The following is a 15,880-nucleotide window of genomic DNA, read 5'->3' as shown; positions in this document are numbered from 1 at the left end:
TCAGGCTTGTGGTTCTTGGGAAGGAGGTAGAACCGGGCAGTGTGGGGTTCCCGGACTATGAGGTTGGAAGCTGTGAGTGGGAGATCTCCTGAGGTGATGAGGTTCTGTATGGTCTGGGAGATGATGGTTTGGTGATGGGGGGTGGGGTCATGGTCAAGGGGTCGGTAGGAAGAGGTGTCCTCGAGTTGGCGTTTGGCTTCAGCGATGTAGAGGTCAGTGCGCCAGACGACCACTGTGCCCCCTTTGTCCGCTGGCTTGATGGTGAGGTCAGGATTGGAGCAGAGGGATTGGAGGGCTGCGCGTTGTGAGGGTGAGAGGTTGGAGTGATTAGATTAGATTATATTACAGTATGGCAACAGGCCCTTCGGCCCAACAAGTCCACACTGACCCGCCGAAGCGCAACCCACCCATACCCCTACATTTACCCCTTACCTAATACTACGGGCAATTTAGCATGGCCAATTCACCTGACCTACACATCTTTGGATTGTGGGAGGAAACCGGAGCACCCGGAGGAAATGCACGCAGACACGGGGAGAATGTGCAAACTCCACACAGTCAGTCGCCTGAGGCGGGAATTGAACCCGGGTCTCTGGCGCTGTGAGGCAGCAGTGCTAACCACTGTGCCACCGTGCCGCATCAGTGGGGGAGGGGGCTGCTGATTTTGGCTTCTCATGTAAAAATTAAATTGTTGTTTGGGTGCTAATGCTTATGCACAATTGGAGCATTTCAATTAAACAACCTCTGATTTTGGGACTGCAGCTTCCACGGCTAGGGTGACCAGTGACTTGTTTATAACCATCTTGAACAAGACACAGGTTGGCTGTTTTTGAACTCTGGTGGTAGAGCCCCATCATCTGCACCCATGGGATCACCATTGACTGGAAGTTTAATTGATTTTGTCAAGCTGATACTTAGCTATAAGAGCAAGGCAACTGCAAGGTACTGTTAAGTCTGTCCTTCCATAATAACGCCTGATTCCTTGGCATCATCTGTATTGCTTGAGTATGTAACAATATGATAGCACAGCAGTCTTGGACAGGGTCCAAAGGTATCCAGCAGTCATGGGACTTCATATTAATGGTCTCCAACACCACTACATTTTGAGTGCAATATATCAGATCTGCAGGATGCAGCCCAATAATTACACAATAGTCGTTTGGTAGAAGATTCCTACCATGCTACCTCAATCTGAGGAGAGCAAAAGCTGCAATGCCATAGGTAGACCAACACGTCCAAGTTCCCTTCTCAAGTCTTTTGGCATTCTAATTTGGAAATATCTCCCTTCCAACATCATGGCTGGTCAACATTCTGGAATTCCCTACTTAATGCTATTGAGTGTATCAATGCCCAAATGATTGCAGCAATTCAGTCAATGGGGCCACTACCATCTTCCAAAGAGGGCTACTTTGGCAAATTATACTTACAAAAATAATGTTCTAGATGCCTCCCTGGAACATTTCCTCCCACAGAGCAAAGATGTGCAGGTCAGGTGAATTGGCCATGCTAAATTGCCTGTAGTGTTCGGTAAGGAGTATGGGTGGGTTGCGCTTCGGTGGGTCGGTGTGGACTTGTTGGGCCTAAGGGCCTGTTTCCACACTGTAATGTAATGACATGAGCCACAGCAGAAAATATTAGGTGAGATGATCAGAAGGTGGGTCAAAGAATTTGATTTATTTATTCTCACATGTATTTTCTTAAATGCAGTGAAACGTTTTGTATAATGTTGCCACTCTGGTGTCATCTTAAAACACAGAAAAATAAAACAAAACATGGCATATAAAAGCAAAAGAATAAAGAAAGCGTATTCAGCTTTACAGTCCTCCTTGTTAAGTGCTGCACCATGGGCCTAGTGGCTAGGCATGAGTCCCTTTGCTGCAACGAGAATGAAAGCCGCCACTCTTTGACGCCATCCTGCCTCCACCAATGCCCTTGCCGCTATGAATCCTCACTGGACCTCACCAGTGCACTGATGCTGCTGGGTACTGCAACAGCCCAAACTCAACTCCACCGCCACCTTCAGTTACTTCAGGCCTACCTCGCTGATGCCTCCGAGTCTCGGACTGAGAACCTGATGAAGAGTCACTGGACTTGAAATGTTAATTTTGTTTTCTTCTCCCACATGCTGTCCCTGCTGAGTTTCACCAGTAATTTCTGTTTTTAAGTTGATAATATTGGGAAAAAGTTTGAAAATTTGCTTTCATGTTTATGTTGTGATATTTCTAACTGGCGTTACAATTTTGTGTTGTATTTTTGGAATAAAAGCAATAAATTTGTTTATTCCACGTCTGAGTTTAAACAATTATCCTATATTTAAAGAAGAAAGTGATTTTTGCAATACAGCGACCAATCACTCTCCTATCTGCTGACCACAGCTCTCTCGTCTTGCTGCCTCATGCTTCCTGTCTGAGAATGCTTCTTCTCTTAAAGGACCAAAGTAGTTTGTTTTCCAGCACTGTCGTGAATTTCTTCGCACTCAAATTCCACACTTAGTTAATGTATCTGCACTGACTGTGATGAGGTCAGCCAGGTGGACCTGATAAAATATGAGTTAATAGACAAACTGGAGGTTGGAAGAACACAGCAAGCCAGGCAGCATCAGGAGGTGGAGAGGTCAATGTTTTGGCTATTAACCCTTCAGGACCCAAAACGTTGACTTCTCCACCTCATGATGCTACCTGGCTTGTTGTGTTCTTGCTTCCTGTTTGTCTACTTTGGATTCCAGCATCTGCAGTTTTTTTTGTCTCTAATAGATTAAGTTCCCTGACTATGGATGTTAGCCTGCTCCAATCAGGGAGTCCTGGCTGACAGATATAAACAGGAGTGTCGTCCCTACCCTCCCCTTCACTGTTTTGATCACACAGCACTGCCCTTTGATGTGAAGGGCAGTGTTTGTCACTGGCCACCCGGGTGTTTTCCTATCTTCCTGGTGGTGGAAATTGAATAAAGATTGGTGCACTTTGTGTCTTCCACTGTGTCTCACACCTGCACACACACACCATAAAAAAAAAATAAACAGGAGTGTCTGAGGTCCTGTTCACTTTGAGAGCTGGCTCTGAGGGAGTCAGACCAGTGTCAAGTACTGTGCATGTGTGAATAATGGGTGACTTGGTGATCGGATACTGAATTCCATGAAGTTGTTTCAGTGTCAAAGCTCTCAAAAGCATGTGATTGCACTCAAGGAGATTTGTCAGGATGTTGCCTGGATTGGCACATTTTAACTATGTATAGAAGCTGGATACGCTGTGGTTGTTTTCTTTACAGGAGTGAAGGCTGACTGGAGATCTTATTGAGTTGTAAGACAGGAGACATGGACAGGATGGATGGGAACCAGCTGTTTTCTTTAGTTGAAGGGTCAGTAATGAGGGGGTGTAATTTTAAGGTGTTGTTGGGCATCTGGAATGCAGTGCCTGGCATAATGGTAGAGAGAGGAAGCCACATAATCTTTTAAAAAATACATGGATAAGCATTTGAAATCTCTAACATTGAAGATTATGGGCCAAGTGCTAAAAAGGGATAGCATTGGTCGGTTGTTGCAGCTGTATGGGCTGAAATGCCTCTTCTGTGCTGTATGATTCTATGGTTGTACTCATGCTTTTAAAAATTAACACTTGACAATTTCTCCTTTTAGACTTCAGTAGTTACATATGTTCAAGAAACAAATTAGGTGAAAAGAGTCCACTCATTGTAATGTATTACATTAAAAAAATTGATATATTAGATACAGTTCTGTAAAACAGACATTTTTGTGGTAAATTTCATTAAGTTAGGATGGCACTGTGAGTGGGTAAGTGAAAAGTTGTTAGGGAGGGGAGCACTGAGCTGAAGAGCTGGAAATTGGAAGCTTGGACTGCTAAACTTAGAGTGCTATGGTTAAGGTAATCCCCAGGACTTAGCAGGAGAGTTTTGAGTGAAGGAGGGAGATCTGCTTGGCAGATTACGGTGGATATGGCATGAAAGGCACAAGTTAGATATGTGGTCATCAGTACATTATCGTGGCTACTATGTTCTATGCATAGAAAGAATAACAATGCAATTGAGTGAGACTTACCATAAGCATTTGTATGAAAACAATTGCAAGCGCTCTTTTAATTTTCATAACTTCATTAACTACATTATTCAAAGAACAGCAGAGTCACTTAAGTTTTATAAACTGTTCTATGATGGTAAGGAAGTAATTCATTGTGCCCAAACTGATCATCATGATTTTGGAGCAGAGCAGATAAATAAATTTTTTTTCACATTGAAAAAGATGACACTTGCTTCAAAAAATAATCTGATGTTGAGAAAAGCTATATGTTTGGAGCAGACCTTCGGGTAACTTGGCATTTATTAACATTTGTAACAGAGCGTTAATTATGTAAAATTCATCTTGTAGTTCATCATTATTTATCATTAATTTGATCAGGCTCTGGGGAATGACATCATACAGAACTAAGCTAAGCTTTGAAATTTCGACTAAATTCAGAGTATAATTTGAAGTTTGGAAATGCATGCCATGGCATATTAAAATCACCAAATATAAAATACAAAATAAACACAAAAGCCTCAGCAAAAGCGTATTTGCTGGATTTTCAGTCTGTCACGTGTCTGTCCTTTAAACATCAATCTGCCCAATATAGCTGTACAAGCCACATCAAACATTACTTGCTCACAGTGATTTAATATTTTTTTACTTTATGTAAATATGCAGTAATTACAGTAAACTTGGATTTTGTTAGCATAAGCTAGTATTGTACTCATAGTAAAAGAATGTCTTTACTGTGTGCCATAACTTATTAATTGTTGGAACCATCAAAGGCGTATCAAATTTGCTTTTCTCAGAAAACACCTGCTTCATGTGTACTTTGTGTGACTAAAATCAAAGTGAATCAGAATAGTATTTTAATAAATGCATATTAAAATTATTTGATGCTCTCTTAGGATTGTCTGTATCAAAATAATGTAAAGTGTGTGTACTGGAAAGAGGGTGGTGGAAAAATGGAGACAAAACCGAATGTTGCAATAATATGTAAGAGCTTTTCATTCAAAATGATGTTGGTTATTCATAAAGTGTGTAAATATTTTCAATGTGACATCGATTTTCTATATTTAATTTGTTTGAGAATTCAAATTTATTGAGCATTGTACACACATCTTACGTAAATTTTAAACAAATGGAAAAATTGGCTGAATTGGCAATTTTATTTTCAAGGTAAGGTAAGGTATGTCAAGTTCTTCTGTGGTTAGGACTTCTCCTAGTGAGAGTGTGATTTGTGAGCAATGTGCTCCCTGACTTCAGCTGCCCTTGTTGATCGTGTTGTGCCTTGGCGGGACAATGGTGAGACAGCTTTGTTTTACTTCAGTCCATGTGACCCAAGATGAGAAGTTAACGGGTGTTCCAGAGTAAAACCAATATCATTGACACATTTTATTTTGTTGTTATACAAGCATACTTCCTCAACGTTATGCAAGATATTATGATTTGGTTTTTCATGGTTACTTGATGGTTTTGATGTAAGATTTTCTATTCCTTATAAAAAGTAAAGCAGTTGTATTTGTAACCCATATTAGCGAATTGATGCATTATTTGAAGAGCATTTCAGATGGCGTATGAAATTGAGGACCCTCCCTACTATTTTGTGTGGACATGAAAGATTCTTTGGTTCTGTTCATAGGAAATTGGGAGTTCTGCAGTTGTCCTAGATGACGTTCCTCCCTCCGTGAATACGAACAAATATCAGATGATGGGATTATTCAGTTATTTGTAGGACCTTCCTGGATGTAATTTTGCCTTTGCATTTAATTTGTAAGTTACTGTGATTTTCAAAAGAAATCCATTATAGGTGGAGAGAAATATCAATACAAATTCATTCATTCCTAAGTCATAGGAGTGAAAATATAAATGTGTTAAATCGGAATTGTGGGACTAAAATTTAAACTAAAATAGATTAGACTTCATGCTGTTCATAAAATAAAATTGTGCAAATGGCTTAGTTTTCTTACTTTTAACGGTGATACTTGTAATTAGCATAATGTTGTTCATGAGACTACTAATAAATGACATGATTCAATTTCCCCACTGTCTGAATTTTTTTTGTTTGTGGGAACGCTGGATCTGAATTTCCATTGTTTCTGCTTTTGTGCAGTTTCTGTTGGTTGGCAAAGAGAAACTGCATTATAGAATCAAACAGCATGGAAACAGACCCTTCGGTCCAACCTTTCCAAACTGACCATGTTCCCAAACTAAACAAGTCCCATCTGCCTGTGCTTGGCCCATATTCCTCCATACCTTTCCTGTTCATGAACTTATCCAAATGTCTTTTAAACATTGTAACTTTACCTGCACCCACCGTTTTCTCTGGCAGTTCATGCCACATTCAAACCTCTCTCTTTATAATAAAGATGCCCTCATGTCTTTTTAAAATCCTTTTCCTCTCACCTTAAAAATACGTCGGCTAGTTTTGAACTCCCCACCCACTTGCTTGAAGCAGCAGCTGGGAGGTAGGGAGAGATGTAGTCATAGGAAGGGAAGCTGCTGCGTTAGCAAACTGTTCCATCTTTCTGGATTTTAGGATGTCTGTGATACAGAATTGAAATGCACAGGGATAAGAAGTATATACTTTCATGAGGAATTAATTTTTAAAAATCATTTGTTATTGTGATTTCATTTGTCGCATACAATATCAAAGGTGTGATGTAACTTTTTGTCTTTTATCTAAGTTGTTCATCATCATTATTAAAAGCTTTCATCATAAAATCAGCTGTCTCGACAACTGAGATCCTTGTACAGTACCTGTATCTTAGGTTGCATACATAATTGGAAGAGTTTATTTTGTGACACATTATAGTCTTAGACTCATTATAGACACATAAAAATGTGTTTGGTATTTAAAAGGGAACTATTAATTTGATAAAATAATTTAACCATATTGCTGGTGTAAAGTGAGAAATACTTGAATGGTTTTGCAAATCACTATTAAATTGAAAAACAGTTAACTCAATGGGTGCTGTGTCTTTCCATGTAATTGGTATATAAAGTAAATGATTATTCTTAAAAGTAAAGAGGAAATTAACTAACTAGTTCTATCCCTTCTGGTCATTCACAACATACTGTTTTGCTTTATGATCAGTCTACAACTGAATTTGTTAAGACTTGCCCATCTGGTAGTCATCATACTCTTGGGACTTCATACAGTCAGTCTGGTAGCAAGCTTGAACACGCTGTTCTCCTGATTCTGTTGTTTTTATCTCCACTCTTTCAGTGCCCTACAGGAGTCATTAAATCAAAACTTCATGCTGATCATTACGCATAGAGAAGCCCAACGGGATTATAGCCTGAACTTTCCGGGCACCAAAACTGTACAAGAGGTGAGTTACAGTGGAATTGGGAGGTGCAAATAGCTCATTATCACTCATCAAAGCTCTGCTAAAGAGGTTCTAATATTTTGCTAATTATTGAGTAAACTTCTGATTTCTTGTTTGTTTGTTTGAAAGCTGCCGTAAGACGGGCTATTTTATTTTACTATATTATATATAGTCACAGATTTTTATGGGGCCAGACAAGGAGTATGTGGGTTGTAGTTTTTACACAGTTGTTGTCAACCTCACACTTGTTAGATTCAGCAAGATTGGCAGTTCCAGGAATTAATACAATTAATATAGCCTGAATTGTTAAGACAAACAATACTTTTACTGTATGTCGTTCAAGGTGAGACCTGACTGTGTCACTCAGAAGGAGGATTGATGCATTTGTATCAATTATAGTTTCCAGAAGCTTTCAAATACGTGGTAATAAATTGCTATGATTTTTTCAATAATTATTTTGCTATTTTGAGTACTGCCAGAGAAGCAGCTAATTTTAAAATTGGATTATTGCAAATATTATGTCCGAATAGAGACTCTTTGCTTTGGGTGATAACTGTTAGCTGTAGTAAGATCTTGCATTCCTTTTTGTTCTTCTGAAATGTAAATTCATTTTATCACTTTTTGCAAAATGTCTGCTGATTTAAAATGCTATGAAATATTTGATTTAAATGAAAATGGGCAGCACATTTTATATCAACTGTGTTTGAAAGGACTGGTCTTATGCTCTTAAAATTAAATTGAATTCAAGTTGTCTATGAATTATCATAAAAGGCTAATCGGTTAAAAATTGAAGCCAGAAGCTTGAATTTGGGAATTTTAATGCTTTCTCATCAACCTTTTGAACAGAAAATTGGCCTTTTAACTAAAGGACGATTCTCTCTTTGACAATTTTACAGACCATAGTAGATTTATTTTCTTGCTTGTTTTCACTGCTTTCTGTCGACTTCAAAGATTTTGACCTTTTGCCTACATTATGGTTCTAGGATACTGACCAGACACTGATGCCTCACTGAAGTTATTATTCATCTGTCAGCCATGTTGGTGACAGTAAACGTAAAACCAAACCTCTTTGTGTTCTCGCTAAGTATCATGTATGTAGGCACTTTTAGTAAGATATCCCAGGTAGTTGATTTTTATCGGTCCAGGATAATTAAAGGGCATAAGACCCCTATGTACTTGCCCTTATTCTTCAGTTGATTTCCTGCCTTTGTACTGACGACACTATAGCAGTTCTTTGCAGAAGCCAAATAAAAGCAGACAGCTCAGGTTAAAACATTCTCTGTTCGACCACATCAATGTGCAAACAGCCCCCAGATGTATGCATTACTTTCTAGAACCTTTATAGTCTTCCCTTGCTTATGCTATGGTTGCCATGTTTTGCAGCAATTCATCTAGTATGATCTTAAAATTTAAGACCCTCACCAAAAGAATTATCACATGGGTGAGGAGAATGCTTTTACATAGAGTCATGACCAGTGGTGGAAGCAGAGTTGATGGTAACAGCTTTTGAAAAGGAAATGGATAAACATTTGTAAAATAAAAGTATAGGCAAATGACAAGAGAATAAAAGTAAATGCATAAGTCTTTGAGAGCTGGTGCAGATACAGAGTGATCCATCTCGATTGTAAGTTTGAGATTCCACCATTTGCAATGGTCTGTAATTTTAATGAATAAAGAAGTGTGCGTTAGCAACACTGCAGGACTGTAAGGCGGTTTTTCAATACTTTAGTAGAATAATGTAAAGGTTTTAAATTTCTACCTTGGGGAACTCTTTCTACCAAACTCACTCTGTCCAAATTCACAGGCATAATATTTTGGCCATTGTTAGTTTTGAATAATCTAGCAAGGTCATATCATCATCTGCTTGTAGCATTCACCCCACACAGATTTTGAACCACATTTCACTGATTATTGGAAACCCAATTGTCTAGCACCCATGTAAAATGTCCTTAAATATTTAGAGAGCCATTGCTACACTTTGTGTCCAATCCCTGTATTTGATAAAAGCGTAGGATGTTTTCTATCCTGCTAAATATCGTGGTCCTGTTTCTCATTGTTGGATTGAAGCAGACTCACGAAAACTGAGAGTTAGTTTTGATTATTTTCAGCTTTCCTGTTTGTATGCAGCATCTAAAGCAGCTAGCGGATTTTTAAAGTTTTTTTTCCTAAGCATTTGCAACTGGCCTCAGTTAATGCTGTTTGATGTACATTTAGAAGAACAAGCAAGCAGTTCAGTTATTAAGACACCAATTCAATTTTCAAATAAAATTCAGTGCTGTGATCAAGTAGATTCCCTCTGTTGTGGATAACCAGATTTATTGTACAAATCCTACAGAGGAACAGCATTGTTTTGCATTCAGGGTTTGATACTCAATTTATTTTTGTTTAGGCAAATCTAACCAAAACCTTGTGCTTTCCAGTAAGGGAATTCCTTCACCTTTCTATCAAGTGAAACCGTAGGAGTTTTTCTGGGAGTATCTACTGGCAATTGTTTTCCCTGAAAAGGGGAATGGAGAGGAGAAAGATAAGTGTATGGATAGTGTATCAGTATACGTCGCAAATACCAATCTTGGAAGAGAAATTTTCCTCTGAATTTTACTGGTATTATCTATTCACATTTATAGTCTTTGACTTATGATCATGGATGTCTAGCCTAACTTGCAAGACTTAAAAATCTTTTCTGAAATCATTAAATTTAACAAAGGAACATAAAACAGTACAGGCCTTTCAGCCCTCAATGTTGTGCCAACCTTTTATCCTTCTCTAAGGTCAAACTAACCTACATATCCTTTATTTTACTATCATCCATGTGCCTACCCAAGAGTTACTTAAATGTCCCTAATGTATCTGATTCTACTACTACCACTGGCAATGCATTTCACGCACCCACCACTCTCTGTTTAAAGAACCAACCTCTGACATCTCCCCATAACCTTCGTCCAAACACCTTAAAATTATGCCCCCTTGTGATAACCATTTCTGCCCTGGGGAAAGATCTCTGACTGATTCATGCTATTTTTACCTCTCATGATCGTGTACACCTTTATCAAGTCATCTCTCATCCTTCTTCGCTCCAATGAGAAAAACCCTAGCTCCCTCACTCTTTCTTCATAAGACATTCCCTCCAGTCTATGCAGCATCCTGGTAAATCTCCTCTGCACCTCTCTGAAGCTTCCATGCCCTTCCTATAATGAGGCGACCAGAACTGAACACAATATTCCAAGTCTGGTCCAACCAGAGCTGCAGCATAACCTTGCATCTGTTAAACTCAATCCCCTGCTCGTGAAAGCCAACACACTGTATACCTTCTTGACAATCTTATCAACTTAGGTTGCAACTTTCAGGGATCTATGGACATGGACCCCAAGATCCTTCTGTTTCTCTACACTGCTAAGAATCCTGTATTCGAATTCAACCTTCCAAAATGAATCACTTCACACTTTTCCAGTTTGAACTCCATCTGCCACTTCTCTGCCCAATTCTGCATCCTGTCAACGTCCTGTTGCAATCTACAACAGCCCTCCAACAACCTTCAGCAAACTTACTAACCCACCCTTCCACTTCCTCGTACAACTCAGCTATAAAAACCAAAAAGAGCAGAGGTTCCAGAACAGTCTCTGTCTTCTATGAACCAGCCAGTTCTGTATCCAGGCAGCCAAATATCCCTGTTTCCCATGTTAACTCACTTTCTGAATGAGCCTACCATGGAGAACGTTGTCAAAAGCGCCCTAAAATCCACGTACACCACATCTACTGCTCTACCTTCATCAATGTGTTTTGTCATTGATGAATTCAATAAGGCGTGCGAGACATGACCTGCCCCTCTGAAAGCATGCAAACTATCTTTTATCAAATTACAGTTTTCTGAGTAATAAGAAATCCCGTCTCTCAGAACCCTGTCTAATAATTTGTCCGTCACAGATGTAAGACTGACTAGTCTGTAATTTCCAGGCTTAATTCTATTCCCTCCCTTGAAACAAGGGAATAACATTTGCGACCCTCCAATCATCTGGCACTATTCCAGTGGACAGTGAGGGTGCAAAGATAATCACCAAAGTTGTAGCAGTCTCTTTCCTCACTTCCCATAGTAACCTTGGGTATATCCCATCTGGCCCAGGGGACTTATCTATCCTTGCATCTTTCAAAATTTTCAGCACATCCACTTTCTTAACATCAATCTGTTCGAGCATGTCAGCCTGTTTCACAAATGTCAAAGTACGTCTCAGTAGTGAATACTAAAGCTGAGTATTCATTAAGGACCTCCCCTATCTCTTCTAACTCCAGGCACAAGTTCCCTCCACTATCCCTGATTGGAGAATGGTGCTGCTATTTGTCTCAACAAGACTATGCTGGCCCTTCCAGAAAGCAATTCAATTAGTTTTTGCTCTTTGCCGACATTTCAGCAAAATTTTCTTCTTGTTGTATTTTTACTAGTTCTCCTTTGAAAGCTCCTCTTCAGTCTGTTCAGTATCACTTTGGAATGTGCATTCCAAATCCTAGCCTGTTTCTGTTTCTGCATGTCATCTTGGGTTCCTTATCAATCATCTTAAGTCTGTGTCATCTGGATAGTGAACCATTATCCATTGGACAAAATTATTTTTGTTTTTTTTTCTATCTAAATCCTTAATTATTTTAAACACTTGCAAGAATCTTTTCTTAGCTTTTCCTGAACCCTTGTGCATTTTATCAGTCACAAAGTTCATGATGTAAGTTATTTCCAGACACACTAACTCTACTAAGAAGGAATTTAATTCCAAATCTTCTAATCCTGATTCTCGTGACATGGAAGAGTCCTGATAATGAACTTATCTACTGAGAACTAATCAGGTCTGAGCAGCATTCCAACAAACTAACTTGGCCATGTTCATAAACCTGCAATCTTAGAGAATTTACCCATTGAAGAAAGTATGTCAATATTACTTTCACTGTCCATCACTGCCTTTGAATCAATTAAAATACAAGCAGTTGTTTGTGTATTGGTCTTGAGCAAATTCAATGCATTTTGTGGAATGGCAATATTGTGTCTTTTTTTAATAATTCATTCATGGGATGTGGACATCGCTAGCTGGGCCAGCATTTATTGCCCATCCCTCTGCACCCTTGAGAAGGTGGTGGTGAGCTGCTTTCTTGAACTGCTGCCTTTCATTTGCTGGAGGTTGACCCACAATATCTAGTATCTTACGTGCAATTTGCACCAATACTTTCTGCGTAATTATTATTATAATCATAGAAGATAACTTTTGCAAACAAGTGAGCAAACCTTCATAAGATCATAACAATACTTGTGGACAGTTTTGCGAATGATGTTGAATAATGACTTTCTAAAAATGGCACAGGTCAGTCATGTGACTTAACAAAACAAATTTTGGCATCACAATGCATTTCTAAGCTCTAAATCTCAAAATGGCTACTAATGGTTGGATTCTACGTCACAAGGCTCCTACCATAGCTGAAGGCATCCCTAGATTTGTTACAATGTCTGTTGAATATCCTGCGATCTTTTATCCGCATAGATGGCTGCTTGTGCACTTTTAAAACGTAATAAGGATTCATGGAAGTGTATCCTGTTTAGAGGTCATTAGACAAAGCAGTCTGATTCCTTTCATGAGTAAAGCTATAAATTTTAATGAATAATATATTAAATTTCTCAATTTAGATAAAATTAACAAATCGCTCACATTGCTTCCAATTCAAAATGTTCTTTTGGAAGGTGTGAACTTGTAAACTTATTCTCCCTGTTTCATGAATATTCTTCCCAGTATGGTGTTTTGAGATGGTTATCAGTTTCCTCAGAAATGGTTATGATGGGTCTACTAAATCATTGAGGTGACATACTATGTGATTATCCAGTAGCCAGAATCTATATTATGCCTACTTACATATTGCTGTACAGAAGTGCAATGGCATATATTTCTTGGGTTGAATTACAAATATGTCAATTTAATTAATATGTTTTAAGCTAGAAGATGTTTTCAGGATAATCAGAGTAATGGAAGACTGAAATGATTGGGAAGTTGAGAGGTACTTGTGGCTTTGAGAGACAGCATGTTTTTTGCAAAGGTTTATGAAGGATGGCAGAGAGTTGAAGAGGCAGAGTGGATTCTGGAGCTATTCCTGAAAAAAGGCTCCGTTGTGGAAGATTCACCCAACAATGGTGAGAGTTATGGAAGAAATCATTTTTGGGAGATTGAAGGATTTAAATTTTGGAAGAGACAGCAGATATCCGATGGATAGAGAGTTTTAAAGGTAAAAATTTGGCAATTTAAATAGGCAACCAGTGAACGATGGTGAGAATGTATGTGAAAGACAGTAAAGCAATTAATTTAGTTCACTGTGGTTTGTCATTTTAGCTGTACTGAAACTTACGCTCAAGTGATTGAATGTGGTCACAGTGCATTGTACATGCAACATATACATATAAGGGCAGTTGGTTTATTTGAAACTCATATCTTGATTTCATTGACATGCCAATGCAGCTGATTAAGATGTGATCTATGAACTGGAATTTAGAATCATAGATTTTTGCAGTTCACAAGGAGGCAATGGCTTAGTGGTATTATTGCAAGACAATTAATCTAGAGACTCTGGTAATGTTCTGGGAATCTTGGTTTGAATCTCACCATGGCAGATGGGGGAATTTGATTTCAATAAATACCTGGAATTAAGAGTCTAGTGATAACTATGAATCCATTGTCGATTGATGAAATAGATGGATTTTTCCAAAAATGTCCTTTAGAAAAAGAAACTGCCATCTCTGCCTGGTCTGGCTTACGTGTTACTCCAGACCCACAACAATGTGGTTGACTCTTAACTTAAGGATGGGCAATCAATGCTGGCCTAGTCAGTGACACCCTCATCGCAGGAATGAACAAAGGCAAAGAAACATGAAAACCAGCCATTCCTGAACTATCTTTCTGAAATAACTATTTACATAGTCATATTTTCTTTAAAAACCAAAGGATGCTGTAAATTATAAGCAACAGCAGAACTTGCTGAAAGATCTCAGCAGGTCTGGCAGAATCTGTGGAGAGAAATTGGAGCTAATGTTCTGAGGAAGTGTCACTCGACCCCGAAGCATTATCTCTGATATTCTTTCCAAACATGAAAGACCTGCTGAGGTTTTCCAGCAATGTCTATTTTTGTTCCTATTTTCTTTATTTTGTTTTTACATAGCTTTGAATTTTGTTTTTAATATAAGTATATTCCACATTCTCTCTGCAAGCTATTATGGATTCTGCTTCCACTGCTGCTTGTTTTATGACTGAGCAGTCCTCTAGACAAAAAATAATATTGGATTAATTTCAAACCTTTTCATTTTTGATGTTCTTTTGTTTCTTTTGATGATTTGAAATTCATATTCATTAGTGGCAAATTCTCCAATAACTGAGAAGTAGATTTCCATTACTTATCAAAATTAATGTTACCATAACATTAATTTACTGTACTCTAAGACCTGTTCAGAAATGGAAATGATAAGCAGAAAAGAGGTACATTTGGTCGCTTACCTCGACAGCAATATCTATCTGATTGACATAAGTAAAGAAAAAGAAGCTGAAGAAAATGAGCAGGTGCGACAGCACCTCTGGAGAGGAAATCAAAGCTGTCATTTTAAATCTGATATGACTGTTCGCAACAAAGCAAACTTTGTTTCTGTCTTCACAGATGCGGCCAGACCTGCTGAGCTTCTGCAGCCCTTTCTTTTTATTTTAGGACTGTAGCATTCACACTACTTTGCTTTTATTTTACTGGTGTTTCGCTTTTGAATTTGCTTCAGATAGCTTGCTCAGTGACTATGCCAATAAATTGATTTTTATTTTAACTGAAATCGAGAGATCAGGTCCTATTGCTGTTCTTAGGTGAAGGGTAAAAGATAGTAACATTCTATTGGTGTCTCCATGTAAGTTTTTCTGCAGTTAACAATAGTGCACATAGAAGAATGGGTTCAGGACAATTACTATTATAATTCAGCATCAGCAAAGAAAGCATTCTGTAATTGAGGTCAGTGAGGTTCATTGGGATACTTAACAGATTTGCGAACATACTAAATCAATGGATATATTGATACTGTTAGGGATGGATTATGATTTTTAAAACATAACACTCCCCCTATATTCATCACCTCTATAAGCAGTTTATTCCTCCTCTTTAAGCAGTGGTGAAATATTGCACTAGTCTGGGGACCCTAACATTCTAAAGACCATAACACCATCGTTGTAAAGTAAAGCAAGAAATAGGGTTTATTTCAAACACTCTGAGACATGGGTTGGGATACTTTGCAGCACATATTGCTTGCAAACATACGAAGAGAGACTAAATCAGAAAGTATAACTAAATGGAAGAGCCTTGGGAAAAGTTGATGAGCAGAGAGATCTGGAAGTTCAGGTCCATTGTATCCTGAAGGTGGCTGCACAGGTGGATAGAGTGGTCAAGACGGCATATGGTATGCTTGCCTTCATCAGACGAGGTAATGAGATGAAGAGCTGGCAGATAATGTTAAAATTGTATAAGACTTCGGTTCGGCCGCATTTAGAAT

At 38.5% G+C, this 15,880-nt stretch overlaps 1 protein-coding gene across 2 annotated transcripts in view; it reads left to right on the top strand.

Annotated features, from left to right (window-relative positions):
- The window catches only part of faf1 (Fas (TNFRSF6) associated factor 1), a 415,349-nt gene that overhangs the window by 128,087 nt on the left and 271,382 nt on the right, over window positions 1–15,880 (top strand). For both annotated transcript variants that reach the window (XM_043699222.1, XM_043699221.1), the window contains exon 7: window positions 7,245–7,350. In XM_043699222.1, coding sequence (XP_043555157.1) covers window positions 7,245–7,350 — 106 coding nt within the window. The remainder of the gene's footprint in view (window positions 1–7,244; window positions 7,351–15,880) is intronic.

This window comes from Chiloscyllium plagiosum, chromosome 11 (assembly GCF_004010195.1).
Source record: "Chiloscyllium plagiosum isolate BGI_BamShark_2017 chromosome 11, ASM401019v2, whole genome shotgun sequence".
Taxonomy (NCBI): Eukaryota; Metazoa; Chordata; class Chondrichthyes; order Orectolobiformes; family Hemiscylliidae; genus Chiloscyllium; species Chiloscyllium plagiosum.
Note: the sequence above shows the minus strand (reverse complement) of the source record. Positions and strands in the feature narration are given on the sequence as shown.